At 42.1% G+C, this 17,940-nt stretch overlaps 2 protein-coding genes across 5 annotated transcripts in view; one reads left to right on the plus strand and one right to left on the minus strand.

The window, feature by feature from the left end:
- FBXL2 (F-box and leucine rich repeat protein 2) overlaps nt 1-15,508 on the plus strand; it is a 45,975-nt gene extending 30,467 nt beyond the window's left edge. Inside the window, 11 exon segments of the mRNA XM_081073112.1 lie at nt 536-630; nt 4,033-4,101; nt 4,202-4,297; nt 4,526-4,652; nt 4,771-4,845; nt 6,248-6,378; nt 8,143-8,203; nt 8,820-8,864; nt 9,439-9,495; nt 12,831-13,043; nt 13,825-15,508. Of these exon segments, the coding sequence (XP_080929238.1) occupies nt 536-630; nt 4,033-4,101; nt 4,202-4,297; nt 4,526-4,652; nt 4,771-4,845; nt 6,248-6,378; nt 8,143-8,203; nt 8,820-8,864; nt 9,439-9,495; nt 12,831-13,043; nt 13,825-13,932 (1,077 nt within the window). The 3' untranslated portion in view covers nt 13,933-15,508.
- UBP1 (upstream binding protein 1) overlaps nt 12,223-17,940 on the minus strand; it is a 54,309-nt gene continuing 48,591 nt past the window's right edge. For 3 of the 4 annotated variants that reach the window (XM_081073109.1, XM_081073108.1, XM_081073111.1), the window contains one exon: nt 14,952-17,930. In XM_081073109.1, the coding sequence (XP_080929235.1) occupies nt 17,893-17,930 (38 nt within the window). In that variant the 3' untranslated portion in view covers nt 14,952-17,892. Of the gene's footprint in view, nt 14,257-14,951; nt 17,931-17,940 lie in introns of those variants that run through there. The other variant, XR_013994918.1, reaches the window with a different exon arrangement.

Here is a 17,940-nt window from a genome sequence, read left to right on the forward strand (position 1 = left end):
ATCAATGTTCATTTTCTTTTTTTCTCCTCTGTCTGCCCGTACCCAGCCAAAGTTCCTCTTTCAGAAGAAATGTGTTTAAATAGGTGATTGCTAAGGAGGATGAGGGGATGGCTTTATGATGCGTTTTCGAACTTTTAGAATGGTAATGTGTAGCCAAAGTAGAATTTCTTGTTTTAAGGCAACTTTGTTTAGATCTCTGCCCAGCAGCCAGTGTTCCCATAGCTAACCTCAAAAATCCTTGTAATTGGAGGAGTAGCTATGAGCCCTGGGTAGGGGAGGCCTGACTCCAGGGTTAAGGCTTTCAAAAAGTAGTGCCCTTTTTTATTTCTTTTTAAATATGTAAGGCTTGCTTAAAAACATTTTTCAATGGTTGTAGCCCCTTTATGCATCAGGGACAGAAGTGGGGTGTTGGAGGAATGTTCCCAGATATCTTCTATTACACCTGGAGAAATATATTCACTTCCTAAATTTCAGGTTATTATGCTGTTAGATATACAGCATGAAAAACAAGATTTCTTTCCAACTTTGATTCAAGGGTCGAGTGGTGGAAAACATCTCAAAGCGATGCGGTGGGTTCCTGCGGAAGCTCAGCTTGCGAGGCTGCATCGGTGTTGGGGACCCCTCCTTGAAGTAAGTCAGGTCACAGCGACTCACTCACGTGGAAGCGTGTGGCTGACATTTGCATCAGAAAAAATAAACCAAGCGTACGATTTGCTGTGCTTCTGTGAGGTTCTTCCTACGGTAATTCGTGTAGGAAGGTAATTCGTGAGAGAACCATGACTTTGGAGTCAGCAGGCCTGGATTAGAAACTGAGCTCCATCGTTGTGCGGGATGTGACGTTGGGGTGAATGATTTCACCTCGCTGAGTGTCAGTTCTCTCCTCTGCAAAGTGAAGGCGGTTACAGCATCTGCATGGGAATGTCAAGAGTATCACATGAAATAACGTGTGAAGTGCCTGGCACATAATATTGTATTAGTTCACCTCTCCTATTCCCGTCTGCACTTTCCTATCTTCCTAGTTTCCTTCTCATAATAGCGGCTACCTTTCTATATAATTTTACTAATTTTAACAAAGTAATTCTTTCAAAAACTTCCTTAGCATAACCTGGAAGTGTGCTTCCTCATAATGGAATGTGATTATCCTTTCATTTTATTATAGTTAGCAGTATGTTCTATCCAACTAAATGCTTGCCCACCTCTTAATGGATAGCTGTTATTTATTGGAAGTATTATCCATCGTTAAGGACATGTGCTTTGAACTTTTCTGGAAACAAGACCTTATTAAAACCTTGTTCTTATCCTTGTGGCCTCTAGTATTGTTTGAGGTTGGCTAGAAACGCAGACGAAACATTACTACAGTATACATTCATTGCAGCTGCCAGTAAGAATGTGCAGTAAATAGTGATTACAAGGAGTAGAATTTGTAACTGAAACGTCTGCTGTACCATTGCTAAGAAAATCGATTTGTAACATCTTTTAAGGATGAAAACACTTCCTTTAAACATTACGGAACACGGTGATTTTTTTTTTTAAATCAAGAAATTCAGATCATCACACCAAATTTTCTGCTACTTCAAGAGCTTTGTAAACCAGTAGCGTAGATTGATTCTATTTTGACAGGAAGCTTAAATATACCAAATAGGTCCTAAAATAATTTACGATAGAGAACATAAGTCTAATAGTGGTTCCATTAAAGAAACTACAATAACCATGAAGATTGTCAATGAGGAGTGTCAACGAAATATATTCTTATCTTAGCAATTGGAATAATGCCACATATACTAGCAAAACTGTTCCATAAGGCTAAGAATGTTAATTGGTTTACCATAAGTTTTAGAGCAGAAATGTATATTAATACCTATGTACATTTTTAATATGTGAGACCATATAACTGTGAGAAATAACCGTAATCAAAATTATGACTCAAAAAGAATTTTGCTGTGCCTCCAGTTTTAATTATAATTACCGAGAATCAGCCTTGGCCTCCACTCTGCCCCTGCTTGTGTATTGTTGTTTTGGTGGGAGGGGGGTTATTCATTTATAAATGTTTACTGAGACCCTACTATACCAGGCACTGATTTAGACAATGGAGATATAGTAGTACTCAAAATAGATTAAAATCCTAGTGGTAATTGATCTTGCATGTATTTATTTTCAGTTACTTCTGTGCCATCATTATATATTAAGTCCTATGGATTTTTAACAGCTTTGTTTGTTGAAATATAACTGAGATGCAATAAACTGTACATATGAGTATTAGGTTGCTTGAAGCTGTACCACAATTCATTTATACTCTGTTCTTTTGTTCTTGTTTTGTCTCCATGTTTCGTTTTGGATAGTTTCTGTTTCTGTGACTTCAAGTCTACCAGTCATTACTTCCACAGTGTCTGATCTGCTGTTAATCCCATCTAGGAAATTTTCATCAGCCGTATGGTTTTCATATCTAGTAGTTTAAGTTGGGGCTTTAAAAAATACTTTTCATGTCTCTACATAACATGTTTTATAAACATAACATGTTTAATCTTATACCTTTTAATGCGTACGCTATTTCTAATATCTGTGTCAATTCTGAGTCAGTTTTGATAGATTGAATGTTCTCCTCATAGTGGATATACTTTCCTTCTTTAAATGTGTGTTAATTTTTTTTGTTCAATGCCAGGCATTGTAAATTTTACTTTGGGTGCAGATATTTTTGTATTCCTGTAAATATTCTTGAGTTTTGGTCTGAAATGCAGTTGAGATACTTGGATATAGTTCCTTTCAGATTTTGTTTTTAAAATTTGTTAGGTTGGACCAAAGTAGTATTTAGTCTAGGGTTAATTATACTCCACTCCTGAAGCAAGATCCTTCTCAGTGCTTTGTCCAGTGCCCCCCACATTATGACATTTTTCACTGTTGACTGGTGGGAGCGGGCACTGTTCCTGGCCCTGGCCGAGGTCTGGCTGTTGTTCCTTCTAGAATGCTTTTTGTTGATTCTTTCCCTGGCTTGGGTAGTTTCCTCATACGCATGCTCTGATCAGCACTCTACTGAATTCTTGAGGGGAGCCCTGTGCAGATCTCTGAAGTTCTCTCTTTGTGAAGGTCACTCTTTTCTGATAATTCTAACTGCTTTGGTCAGATCTTTGGCTCCATGTCCTCAACTCAAGGAGTCCATCAGGCTCCAGCTCGGTGCCCTTCCCTTCACCGTAGCAGGGTGGAAGGAGCAGAGAAGAGTGACATCTGGGTTGAGGCCAGCTTTTGGAGATGTTGAGTACTGCATGGAAGAGTCAGGACTCAATCCTATAAGATACATTGAAGCTGCGTTATAGGAAAATGCAGATGACCTTCCTGAATATGTTAAGTAAGTGGCAAGTAAGGGCTTTTAATTTTCTGTTCTGGCCTTGCCAGCAACTCACAAATCATTGAGGAAGTTGCCCTTCATGACTCAGTGTCTTTACCCATATGTGGATCATGCTTGATACTGTACAATCCTACCCGTGGCCAGAGAAAGAGTCTCCAGAAAGACCCTAGGGCAATCAAGTGACAGCATGGCACAGTACAAGAAAGATTTGGCCCCCTCGCTTCCAACTGACTTTTCTGTGAAGGGGAAGTTAAGAGGCAGGCGGGCCCCCATTCTTAGATGACCACCAAGGTGTGGGTGAGGGTTACTCCTGAGCCATAGTCGGTCTAGAGCTTTGCTTGTCACAGTGTGGTCCCCAGAGTGGCAGTACTGGCACCACCTGGGAGCTTCTTACAAGTGGGACTATCAAGCAATTTGTGTAGACCTGTCAGCAGAATCTGTGTTGTGACCAGAACCCCACCTGTTTCACGTGCACATTAAAGTATGAGGAGCACTAGTACCTATAGTCAACAATAATATATTGTACACTGAAAAATGTGTTAAGAGAATACGTAGATCTCATGTTAAGTGTTCTTTGCACAATAAATTTTTAGAAGTTTGAGGAGCACTGTTCTAAATGTGAATGGTTACACATGCCCTCTAGTGACTACCCAGAAACATGCAAGGAGTTTTTAAATGTTTTCTCATTTTAGGACCTTTGCACAGAACTGCCGAAACATTGAACATTTAAACCTCAATGGGTGCACAAAAATCACTGACAGGTAAGTAATGAAAACTACTCTGGTGACTTATTGGCCATGGGGAGAGTGAGGGGAGAGAATCATGGTTGAAAATATCTTTAGTGCCTCTGCTTTTTTTCAGCACGTGTTATAGCCTTAGCAGATTTTGTTCCAAGCTGAAACATCTGGATCTGACTTCCTGTGTGTCCATTACAAACAGCTCCTTAAAGGGGATCAGGTAAGAGTACCTGTTACTTGTAGTCAAGAGAAATCCCCACAGCTGTGAACGTTTTGGTGCGTCTAAAACCTTTCTGATCGTCCCATTGGAGCAGGACATAGGTGACTCAGACATACCACAGAGATTCTCTCTTCCCAGGATTGCTTGTGATTTGCTAAACTCAAAGTTGGTGATAAATTCTCTGTGGGGTGGACTGCGCATGCGTGGTTTTGTTTCTTGTTCTCTCAGTGAGGGCTGCCGAAACCTGGAGTACCTGAACCTCTCGTGGTGTGATCAGATCACGAAGGACGGTGTTGAGGCCCTGGTGCGAGGTTGCCGAGGCCTCAAAGCCCTGCTCCTGAGGGGCTGCACACAGGTACCGCGGGGGCCACACACCGTGTGTAGCGAGTGTTAGGTGTGGGTACCTCAGCAGGGGACTTTTCCTTGGTGCTCTGACCTGGTTCCATCCCGCTGTGTTTTCTCTGTCCGCTCAGTTAGAAGACGAAGCTCTAAAACACATTCAGAATTACTGCCAGGAGCTTGTGAGCCTCAACTTACAGTCCTGCTCAGTAAGTAACGGGCCCTCCTGCTCCATGCCCTTTCCCTTGGGAATCTGCTGCAGGCAGGCGGCAGGCTTGCCGCCCCGAATCTCTTATCCCGTGTCCTTCTGTGACCTACCCATTTGCCACGAGATGAGAAAACAATGACGTAACCAAAAAGGCCAATATGAAGCCGCTGACGTTGCCCCTCAAACACTATAGATCAGAGTCTGTCTTTGTTTATTTCAGGGGACCAGGAATGCTGTCACTGACCTGAACAATTCAGGCTAAGGGCTCATTGTCTTTTTTTTTTTTTTTTTTTTTTTTTACTTATAAACTGGGGATGATGACATCTATTTCGTACATTATCTCAGTAAATAAAAAGAAATAACAGATGGGAAAATGCTTTGAAAAATAAAGGGCACATACAAGAGCAGCGTGTACTTTTCATCAGAGCTTTAGCGTGTGAAAAACTATGGTTCCTTCTCCACTGCCATTGTAAAAATGGATAACCAAGAAGGATGCTAGTTATATCCTACTGGGTTCCAAGGGAAACATCGATGAGGAAAGTAAGAGAACTCCCTTGCATTTGGTATGTAGTGAATGAATCGTAAATCTTTAGAGTCCCTGATGGTGGGAGAGAAAAGGGAAACCAGCTTCTGGGCATATATCGATCTTATGGGCCTGCACTGTTCAAAAATAGGACCTTGAATAGCATGTAGGATAGAGAGCACTGGCAGATGACTGCCAGTATAATATAAATGTGCGTGTTTATTTCTACATAAATTAGTAGACGTAAATACAAATTTTATGTTGAATGTTTCTTTATCAATTTAGGGATTTATTTAATTTTGCTATTCTCTAAACATTTGAGGAAATAAGTAGACACATATATGATGTATATGGTAGATTTGTACGGTAGATGTCTACAGTATTAATCTATAGAGATTCAACCACAAGTTAATATGGCACTTAATCAGGCATGTCTCATGAACTCTCTATTTAATCTGACTTTTAATACAAGTTTATTACATTTTCCTTTAAAAAAAATCTGGGAAGGGAAATAGAATTTTAATGGCCATTATTTTTTATTTATTTATATTTTTTAATGAGGGCGCAGCTCACAGTGGCCCTTGCGGGGATTGAACTGGCAACCTTGGTGTTATTGGCACCACACTCTAACCGACCGAGCCGGCCACCCCGAGAATTTTAAAATACCACTCTCTATTAGTAATGCTAGAATATTTTTAAAGCTGTGCAGAGATAGCATAATACATGTCTGCCCTGTACGTCACCTTATTTTGTTGAATTAGGATACAATGCTAGTAACTGGCAACCCCAACTGATTGACCAATAGTAGAACCCACTTTTCGGCGGCTCCGTTTCAGTAAGTGGGCGCCTTCTGATTTCCCTGCCTGTTGTGTTTCCCCAGCGCATTACGGATGGAGGCGTGGTACAGATTTGCAGGGGCTGCCACCGGCTGCAGGCCCTCTGTCTTTCTGGCTGTGGCAACCTCACGGACGCCTCTCTCACAGCCCTGGCTTTGAACTGCCCGAGACTTCAGTGAGTGGGCTGATCGGAAGGCTTCCTGTAGGAAAGAAGGGCTTTGCCAGCTGGTGGGATAAGTGCTGATGGGGGAGGCATGGTTGTATTGTTGGCTTTTGTCTGATGGATTGGAGTGGGTGTAATCCTGTTCATTTAGGGATGCCTAGGAGAGTATTAAACTGTCTACCACCAGGGAATCTGAACGTTAATTGCTTTTTTAAAAATTTTCAATTATAGTTGACAGTCAATATTATTTTATATTAGCTTCACGTGTACAGCATAGTGGTTAGACATTTATACCATTTACGAAGTGATTCCCCCGATTAGTCGAGTACCCACCTGGCACCATACATAGTTACTGCAGTGTTCTCGACTGCGTGCTGTACTTCACATCCGCTGACTGTTTTGTAACTGCCAATTTGTACTTCTTAATCCCTTCCTCTTTTTCACCCTTCCCTGCAGTGCCTCCCGCCCACCCCCAATCTGGCACCCATCAGTTTTGAACCTCAGTGTCTTGCTGGACTGCACACATTTGCCCACCTGACTTGACTCACCTGTTGTTACTTTGATGTCAGTGATCTGATAATGAGCAGGACGGCAGCCTCGCATCCAAATGTCACCCGTTTCTCCTCTAAACCAGCTGCTAAATAGACAGAATGGGGGCAGGGAATCCCAGTCGCTTTATTTATCGTCTTCCCCAAGCAGGAAGAAAGGTTTTGTTTTGTTCTAACAAATAATGATTTATTTTGGTATTCTCCACATAATACTGTGAATATTAAAACTTTAATAATAGCAACCAAATACTAATCAGAGTTAACCTCGATTGAACTCCAGGCTCTGTGATAGGCACTTTTATCAGCATTATCGCATTTAATCCTCACCAAATCTCTAGGAGGTAGGTACTATTATTCTCGTTTTGTAGAGGAGAAACAGACTCAAAGAATATCACATAATTTGTCTTGGGTCACATGATGAGTAAGAAGTAAAACTAGAATATGAACTTGTTGATTTTGACTTCAGAACCAGCAATCTTAACCCCTGTAGGCAGAAAAAAGATACTTCCTATTTTTCTTTATTTACTGGTGAAACTGATCCATTTCTCGTGCTTACGCCAGTTACATATCTTGTAGGGGTTGTCTGGTTTTGTCTTTGGTCCATTTTTTTACTGTTGTATTAGGTACGCTTGTAGATAATTTTGATATTTCTGTGCAGTAAAAGGAATCTGTGTGATCAAAACTGGTTAGAAAAGAGGTCAAAATTTTTGCTACAAGGGAGTATTTAACTAAAATTGTTCTTATTTATGCATCCATTCCTGTTAAGCATGAGTGTTGAGAACTCTGTCTTTCATTGGCTGTAAATTTTTAAAATTTCCTTAGGGTAACAGAATTTCAGTAAATGTAGTATATATATATATGTATGTATATGTCAAGATGATTTTGTTGAGTAAAAGTTCATTTTAATTGTGTTTAAAAGTCAACAAATACTGGAAAAATATTTAGAAACAGCTGTAATAATGTGCTGGTATTGTGGGAAGATTCCTGGATTTTATGTCCGAGTTGGGATGGGACTTGGGGACTTAGGCCAGGTCACATTGCTCCCAAAGCAATGTCATTCTCCTCATCTGTCCAGTGGGAACAGTGTTTGCATTTACAATCCTCAGGGCTGTTACCAGAAGCAAGAGTGTGTCAGGAGCAGAGTGAACTCATGCGTGTGCACCATAAAGTACGTGCTTCTCTTGTTAACCACTTGTTACTTTTCTCTCCCCTGCACGCCTTATCCCAGGATTTTGGAGGCTGCCCGATGTTCCCATTTGACTGATGCAGGCTTTACACTTTTAGCTCGGGTAAGGTGGAGGTTTTAAAAAACCAAACCAAACTCTAGTTCACCTCCCTCATTCAAAATGACTTGCAGTGGTTTTGGAGTGTGCGAAAAACTACCTCCGAAATGACAGGCACCAAGTCGCATAGAGGCCTCAGGTGTTCTGCATATTTTGTAGTTGGCCGGAAAGCTAGGGAGGTCCCGTACAGGATGCGTGGCTCGTCTAGATGTCACGGTCAGGTGTAAGCACATGAGAGGAGCCTCTTCCCTGGACGGACATGCCCCTCCTCAGATACAGACGCCAGCGCGGCCTCCCCTCCGTGGGCTGCGCTCTGCCTCTGCTCCTCCTGCCACATTGCGCGGAACCGTCTCCTCTGGCCGCCGGCCTGAAACGCACGTCCTCTTGGGGACGCTCATACACATTTTCTCACCTGCCCACACTGGGGCTCAGGGCCCCACTCCGGGCCCTGTGGTTAAAATTTACTTGCTGGTATCTGTGAGCACAGGGCAGGTGCAGGCAACTACCTTTCTTAATGGACGAGAACAAAGACATGGGCCAGTACCCAGAGGGGCAGAGCAAGCGTCCGGTGTTGCCCTCGCCACTGAGCGTGTGGTGAGGCATGTCGTATGGACTCTTTCAGAATTGCCATGACCTGGAGAAGATGGATCTTGAAGAATGCGTTCTGGTGAGTGGCCCCTGACAGCCCTGCCCCTCAGGCACCGCAGACAGCCAGGCAGAGCCAGATGCCAGCTGGCTATTGTCAGGACCCTCTTTGCCCCAGGCAGGTGTCAGGGCTGGGGCACCTGTGAGGCCATGGCAGTGGAGTGCGTCAACTTTGGGCTCTTCTCAGTCGTCACCCGGAGCTACAGTCGAGAAGTTCAGCTCCGTCTTCTGCCAAACATTAAAAACAACAACAAAAACCCCTCTGATTTTGACAGAACTTAAGAGAGGAATAAGCTTGCATGTCCACTGATGAGGTGACTCCATAGAATCTTGGGGGACCCTCCTGGCGCACTCTCTCTGTGTCCTCTGTCTCTAGGCCCCCTTGGGGCACAGAGGACAGACCTAGGAACAGCTTTGCATCCTCAAGAGTGGGCAGAGTTGAGCTTGCTGGTGCAGAGAGGAGCTCCCAGCCCAAGTGTGCTTGACATGAGTTTTTAATTCTTTTGCATCTTTTGATTCTCGTGTTCAGGAGAAGCCAGAATTAGGTATTAAGTTCTGGTGTAGAAGCCACACTGACACAGCGTGTTTCTCTCCAGATAACCGACAGCACACTCATCCAGCTCTCCATTCACTGTCCTAAGCTGCAAGCCCTGGTGAGTCACCTCTTAGGGGACCCTCCCACCACAGCAAGTATCTGGGTTTCCTTTCTGTAAAGGAATCATTTTTGGTTTCAAAAATCTAGTAGTTGGGCGAACTTGGGAGGCAGGGTTTCTGTTTTCATTTTAGGATGTGAACCTAATATAGGGACCCATGTCCTTATCACTTCACACAAGCTCACATCCATCATCAGGTAGAGTGAACTTAGCAGGTTAAGTGATAGAATCTAAGATGAAAAATTGAGGCCATCCTTGTGTTGTATTTACATTTCATATCTGTGTGTATATATACACACGTATACAAAGGAAAGGAATTAGCACGTACTGAAAGACCCACAGTGAGCAGTGAAAAGTAACCCTGACACTCACACACTTTTCACACCCAGCTATTTGACCATGAGCCTGGGGCAGGGATGGAATCCCCATTGCTGAGCAAGCCCCCGGGCACAGTGATACCTATGCCCGTGAGATACGTTGTCTCACTTAACCCCATCCACTGTGGACACTCCATTTTATTAGTGAAAAAACTGAGGATCAGAGCCTTTATGGATCTTGCCCAAAGTTTCACGACTGCTCAGAGGCCCCAGATGCCTTGGCCTCTGTGGGTCTGGTCTTTCCAGTCCTGAGATGCAGGGGTTTCCAAAGGCAGTTTTCTCGGTGAAACGTGCTGTCCTCGGAGGCTAGAACTTTATGACATCACTAACGCTCCGTTGCGCCCTGCATTCCTCTCACCAGTTTTCTGTATTTCCAGATACTGTTTCCCTCAGGCACAAGTGCAGCTGGGTTTTGGACACCTCTGGGACTTCTTTTTAAAAGAGTTTGAGGTCAGATTTCAGGCATTAGTCAGGAACCTCCCTGGATCCAGATTCCCTGACTAAACTCTTTTCCATCTGTGTATTGCAGATAATTTTGTAGTTCCAGTATCTTTATTCCTGAATTGGTTCAGATCCGGTTTTATAATTGGCAGAGCTATTATTCAGATGTACTTTCTCCTTTGATCCCCTCCACCCTATATCCCTGAGACCTGCCTCTCGGAGATGTGGAGAAACTTAGGAACCCCATGCTGTATTTCCTGCTTTGACCTCCTTCCGCTCTGCTAACCAAGGGCTCTCTATCCTACCCTGAGATATCCTAGATTCGGACTCCCATCTCTTATCAGTGCCCACAAGAAGTCTCCTCACATGAGGATGGAGGGGCCCAAGGGGGGGGTTACCCTGAGTACAGCCAGGCCTTCCACCTGCTCCCTAACTCCTGCACTGCTCAGGAGTGCAGGGTCCATGCCAGTGACTTGTCAGGGAATGCAGGGATTCTGGTGACCGAAAATATCTGCCAGCTGGTCCCCTATATTTATACAAGCTACTGCTAGAAAGGAGGCTTAAGCTACAATAAAACCAGAAGTCTAAGATGAGAGCCCCCCCTCAAAAAACACCCCCCCAAAACCATTAAGGACTATAAGCAGAAAAGCAGGGAAACAACTGCAATTGAATCTAAACTTAGCTTTGAAGATCCCTAATAGCCTCTGTGTTACAGTCGCCTGCAGCATTCAGTACAGTACCATGCTCTACAGGTCTGTAGCCTGGGAGCGACAGGCTGTACTATACAGCCCAGGTGTGCAGGTTTGTGTCAATGCACTGATGATCACAGTGACAAAATCGACCAACAACGCATTTCTCAGAATGTGTCCCCATTGTTAAGTGATGCATGACTGTAACTGAGAGATTAGTTTCAGATGTACAACACAGTGATTCGGTATTTGTATATACTGCGAAACGATCAGCACATACAGGCAACATCTGTTCCCCCCATTGTTACAAAATTTTTATTTGTTGTGATGAGAACAAAGAAGATATTTACTCGAGTAACTTTCAAATATGCAATACCGTATTATTAACTATAGTCACCATGCTGTCCTTATGACATTTTGTAACTGGAAAATTACACCTTTTGACCCCCTTTACCCATTTCTCTCGCCCTCCACCGCTGGCAACCACCAATCTAATCTCTATGAGCTTGTTATGTTAAATTCCGTATTTAAGTGAGATCATATGGTATTAATCTTTCTGTCTGACTTATTTCACTTAGCATAATACCCTCAAGGTCCATCCATGTCACAAATGGCAAGAGTCCTTTTTTGTGTCTGCTGTGTGTGAATCACATTTTCTTAACCCATTTATCTCATGGTGGACACTTAGGTTGTTTCCATGTCTTGCCTATTGTAAATAATGCTGCGTATATTTTTTCGAATTGTTTTCATTTTCTTCAGGTAGAAACCCAGAAGTAGAACCACTGTATCATATACGTTCTATTTTTAATTTTTAGAGGAACCTCTTATTTTCAATATTAATTGCACCAATTTACATTCCCACCATTAATGTACAGAAGTTCCCTTTTCTCCACTTTCTCAACACTTCTTGACTTTTTGATAATAGGGATTCTGACAGGTGTGTTTGTTTTTATGCCAATACAGTACTGTTTTCATTATAGCCTTGTAATATAGTTTGAAGTCAGGGAACCTGATGCTTTGTTCTTTCTCAAGATTGCTTTGACTTACCATTATCTTTTGTGGTTCTATATGAATTTTAGGATTTTTTTCTATTTCTGTGAAAAATGCCATTGGAATTTTAATAGGTTTTTCATTGATTCTGTAGATTGTTTTGGGTAGTACAGCTATTTTAACAGTATTTTTCCACTTTATAAGCATTTGTGTCTTATTCAGTTTCTTTTGTGTGTTAATGTTTTCAGAGTACAGGTCTTGCAGCTCCTGGTTAAATTTATTTTTAGGTATTTTATTTTTCATGCAAACATAAATGGGATTTTAATTTCACTTTCTGGTAATTTATTAGTGTACAGACTCACAACAGATATTTGTATATTGATTTTGTATCCTACAACTTTACAGAATTCGTTTGTTCTAACGGTTTTTTTATGGAGTCTTTAGGATTTTTTATATGTCTTCCTCTGCAAAGTGAGTTTTACTAATTCCATTCCCATTTGGATGCCTTTTCTCGCCTAATTGCTCTGGTGAAGGCTTCCAGTACCACCTTGTGTGAGCTATGCATTACCGTAAGGGGAATCCTCTTGTCGCCTCTTGAACCAGACCATCCCCCACAATTTTGATTTCCGTTTTTAAAAGTCAGAAAGGTGAGAGACAGCACTCACTTCCCAGCTGCAGCAAACCCAGGGCCATAGGGCCCCAAGGCTTTGTGTCTGATCCTCCCGTTAATAAACGGTTGCTCCAGGATGCTACACAGGCCAGCTTCCCTGTTCTTCCTGGGCCATGAGCCTTCGAATGAGAGGGTTTTGCAAACATGTTTTTTTCCTGCCTGTTCTAGAGTCTGTCCCACTGTGAGCTCATCACAGACGATGGAATTCTGCACCTGAGCAACAGCACCTGTGGCCACGAGAGGCTGCGGGTACTGGAACTGGACAACTGCCTGCTCATCACCGACGTGGCCCTGGAACACCTGGAGAACTGCCGTGGCCTGGAGCGCCTGGAGCTGTATGACTGTCAGCAGGTTACGCGCGCAGGCATCAAGCGGATGCGGGTAAGTGTGGGGCAGGAGTCAGTACACCTGGCAGTTTCGAAGCAAGCAATGAACACATCCTGTCCTAAACCAATGGTTACGCAAAACGTATGTTACACAAGTGTCTCCTTAGACTTCTTCAGAATGAGACCCCACCCTTGAAGATTCAACTTCCAGAATAGGTTTCACGTACCGTGTTTCCCTGAAAATAAGACCTAACCGGAAAACTAGCCCTAGCATGATTTTTCAGGACCCTCCTTGAACATAAGCCCTAATGCATCTTTTGGAGCAAACCTTAATACAAGACCCGGTCTTATTTTCGGGGAAACACAGTAGTCTGGTGATCAGCAACCTTATAAAAGGGCTTGAGGTCATTATCAGGAGGAGGTAGAACATGGTCTCGGCTACTTTCCAGGTGAGAGGGCTTAATAGAACGTGGCTTTCTTTCCCCACTTAGTTCACCTACATTATTTTCTTTAATATGCTCTAAGTTTATGAAACTTAGCATTTATACCCCAAAGCAGCATCAGGATGATTCAGGTGTCAAGAATTCCACTCACTCTGCACAGGGCCAGTGATTATCTGTGAGCAGAAATATTATTAGTTTTCCTTTGTCTTTAGAAGGTGCTGTTTTAGGGAATGTATTATGTAAACAGGAGTAGCCCTAGCCTATATTAGAAATTTTTCTTGCTTAAAAGTGAAGCAGATTCCACACAGAGAACTACGTACGGGCTAGGATTATGCCTATAATCCTGAAAACAGCTGTGTAAAAGATTGTTCCTTTTTTCCCTTCCATTTCCAGGCTCAGCTCCCTCACGTCAAAGTCCATGCCTACTTCGCGCCTGTCACGCCACCGACAGCAGTGGGAGGAAGTGGACATCGGCTGTGTAGGTGCTGTGTCATTCTCTGACAGCAGCTGCCCAGGCCCGAGGCACGAGGAGGTGTCCCTTCCTCCCGAGAAGACCGTCTTTCTGACCTTCTCCACTGTCACCGAACTCTGTTGATTCTCCATTGGGAAAGGCATTTACAGGTAAAAGACTTCCGTAGGGATTGCAGTAACTCTGGTGATAGTTTTCACCTTTATTCTGCTGCGATGCAATCAAATCAAAGCCTTGTGTCAGTACACATGGTAAGAGCGGTCTCGTGCACCCAGGACCGTGCCAAGAAACTCGACTTCTTAAGAGGTGGGTGCCTTCCTAGGTACAAAAGTTCTGCCTCGGCTTTGTCAGCATTCCTGCAACAGACCATCAGTGTTAGCACAAATTGAGCTGAAAAAATAAGCTGTTGATTTTCTATCTGATACTTAAGACAATGGCCTACTTTAATTCACAATTCCATTTTAATTAGCAGGACTTTTCCACTTTGAAAATTAAACAGCAACTTTATCAAAGTGACTATACTGCAAATTCGTAATACCTGATAAGTTTTATATGTAGAGACTTATGTGGAAGGCAAGTTAACAGGTTTCCATGAGACACCAAAGAAATGAGGACTCTAAACTGGGTGGAGCAGGGTCTTCACCTTTGTTACTGTCAGCTTGTCACATACATTTTTGGGGACCAAAACCAAAAACTAAATGCAGTCAACTCAGAGTTTGTTTGCCTGATTGGAAATTAGTAAGCTCTGGCATATGCTACAGCACACTGCAGTTTTATTATAGGAGAAAAGTTAATCATGTTATAGCTCACAAAATTTGGGGGACCTTAAAGAAATAGCATTGATTAAGGCTTAAGTTATCTATAATATAATCAATTAAAAATAACAAATGGATGCATGTAGAATGGGTGTGATTTTTTTTCCAAGTTTATTTTAAAATCTTAGAAATCAAGTTACACCAGAACTATTCAAAAGTATACACTTAAACTCAGATCAGTAATGTATTGGCACCTTTTTAGACGCAATATAAAAATGAATACACCATCGCAATGCTCAAATCAAGAGGGTTTTATTGCTATAATCTACAGCAGATAATCTGAGCAAAACCGTTTTCCAAATTCAGACCTTCCTAATGTTACCTAAAATCTGGTAAGGTGATGTTGCTGCTTGTGCTGTCCACGTTTGTGATCTTTATTAAGATCAGGAACCTGTAGTCACCTTCGTTGTGAAGTTGTGTGTTAATGGTAGCCGACCCTTCCTAGCAACCAGTCCCTGAACTGAAGAGTCCAGAGCTCACAAGAAGCTGAAGTGAAACAACAAAAACAAGGTATTTTCCCATGCCTAGCAATACTTCTATTACATGGACCGTTTTAAAGCATTTAGGATACAGTGCTTCGGCTGCATTCTAGGAAGAGAAGACAGATACATATACAATCCCATAAATCAATTTAACAGGATTGTCAGAATAAGCATTAAAGTTGATGATTTTATTGCCTTATGATATACTCCAGTATTTGCTAGTCTAAAAATTGTGTATATCATAGCAGTTAGTGAAACACACATTTGCACCCCGGGGGCCGGGGGGGAATAACTGATGCACGATGCTATTTAAATAAAAGAACATATAACACAGATGTGCTTCAGTGATTATGAATTACAGTTTCTATTTCATGTAAATGACCGAGGTCTTCTATACATGATCTCCTTTGAGCCAGGACACAACCTATCACAGCTACTATACTCATTGCTCAATGACCCATGACCTCATTTATAAAACAGGAGAACCTCTGATAAGAAAATCAGGCTTGCTTTCACTTGAGGTGTGGAAAAGTTACTGGAATAACCTGTCCTCAGTGGCATCAGTTTTGAGAAAACCTGAAAAGAAAACAACACATGGGCCTCACTGCGTCTAGAAAATTCAAACTGCTGTGTGCTCAGAATATACACACGCAACCTCTTGATTATCTATGACTTGTGACACTGACAGGACCTGGATTTTAAATGAGACACACGTTTGCAAAACAATCGGAAAACATTTATTATACTGAAATGTATACATCCTACTATTAAAAAAACAAAGTAGCAAATGTGCTGGTGCGTATGTAATTTAACCTGTTTCATTGGGACAGACCAGAGCTCAACACCACTTGGTGCAGTTTCAAGTTTGATGAGCTTTTAATTATTTTCACCCCACTTCTAAAACCCAGTGAGGAATTCAAAGTAGCACACAGCATTAAATGACATTTATTGTTCCATATATCTTGAGACTCAAAAAGGAATGCTAAATAGACAAGCAAAACTCGAAAACAATTGAGAAGCTAGCTCACTTCTTTCCCAAGTGATTGGTACAGAAAACGTGGTCATACTAAAGCAAAGGGAAAATGACAGAAAGGAAAGCTTTCCTGCTTTTGGGTCTATACGAGTTAGAGATACTTTTTCAAACTGAAGATGGAAATATTTAGAGACAGTGCTTCTTCGTATTAGACAACCACCTTTATGAATAAAACATAAAATGCCAAAGCTTTTACCCACCGAAGTAGTTATCTTCTGGGAGAGATTTTAAACTCAAAATTACTCATTCCTATTTCTGCCTGAACAAAGATAAGGATCAAATAATACATTCAAAACCAAGACACCTGGGTAAATGGACAGAGATACTATAATTAAAATGGAATTGAAGTTTAAAGAAAAAATTGGGTGTGCTACACCACAGGCCTCAAAAATGCTTGCTAATGAATTTTGCGAAAGGCTTTGGGTGAAGAGAAGCGATATAGTAAGAAAAATTGCAAAAACATTGGATTCCCTTTGAAAAGTGTACCGGCAGACAAGCATTTGGTTTTGTGAAAGAGGCACTCTTTTTATAGAAAAAGAAACTATTATGTGGTGTATAAAAAAGCCTCTAAATAATCACCAGAATGTTTATCCATGATTTGTACTAAAGCTCACTACTTGAGAAGTGTAAGGAATTTTCATGGTACAATTTAGTGTTTGATTTATGATGTCTAGTGTTTTAAGAATAATTTCAACTTGATAATGAAGACCCCTTAACATCAAGTCAGAAAATATCCGTTTTTCCCTTGCTTAGGGTCACCTATTTCCAATGTCTGGGGTAGGGCTTTAAAAATGTTCAAGAAAGGGATAGTGTGGGGTGGGTTGGGAAGGGCAGATGAAGACAGACGGATGAAGGAAAAAGAAAACCACGTAATTTTAAAGGCAGTGGAGTGGGGCTTCAAAAATGAAAATCAGAAACAAAATGCTAAAAATGGAAGCAGAAGCAAAAAGTTTTTCAATAAATCTGTGACAAAGCAAACACAAAAGTCTTTGTACCTATTAGGATTTACACTGATCCTCTCACCAAGGTACTGTTGATAATGCAGCTTGCGTCCAGCCCGTCTTTCTGGCTTGGCTCTTCCCTGATCTGTCACGATCACCTCAGATACACGCACTTAGACATGATTTCTTCTGAGAAGGTGCCAAGCCTCTTACCTGACCACCAGTCACCGTATCAGCACTTCGCAGCTCTCCGCAGACAGATTCCATGCTGGCTCCAAACAGCACTGTCCCCAGCCCCGCCCCAGGTCAGCAGAAGGTCCAGGCAATAAAGGCCAGACTGGCACAGAAAGGTAAATGCCCATAGTACGTTTTTACATTCATTTTCAAACCGCATACAGTGTAAAAAGACAGCAAAGGCTGCTTCTAGGAACTGTGTCTGCTGGCTTCTGCCAGAGAAGCAGGCAGCCCTGCCTGCACCGTGGCCCCCAGAGGTGCACACATGCTGTCCCGACGTGCTGCCTCTCACGAGGATGCTTGGCCATGGCAGTGACAGTGAGGAGATTCACCTCTCATACAGCTCATTAGAAAGGTCATCTTGTGTTTTCAATATGAAACATTTCATACATTAAAATCCAATCCCAAGACTTCTTGGATTCAGTCTTCACACACTTTTAAGCGTGGCTTTATTTGGTACTGAATATAGTTCAGACTACATAAGACATCACTTCAAAATTATGTGGATACCACCACTATTTTCAACTGCAGAAAA

This window comes from Rhinolophus hipposideros, assembly GCF_964194185.1.
Source record: "Rhinolophus hipposideros genome assembly, chromosome: 14".
Classification (NCBI taxonomy): Eukaryota; Metazoa; Chordata; class Mammalia; order Chiroptera; family Rhinolophidae; genus Rhinolophus; species Rhinolophus hipposideros.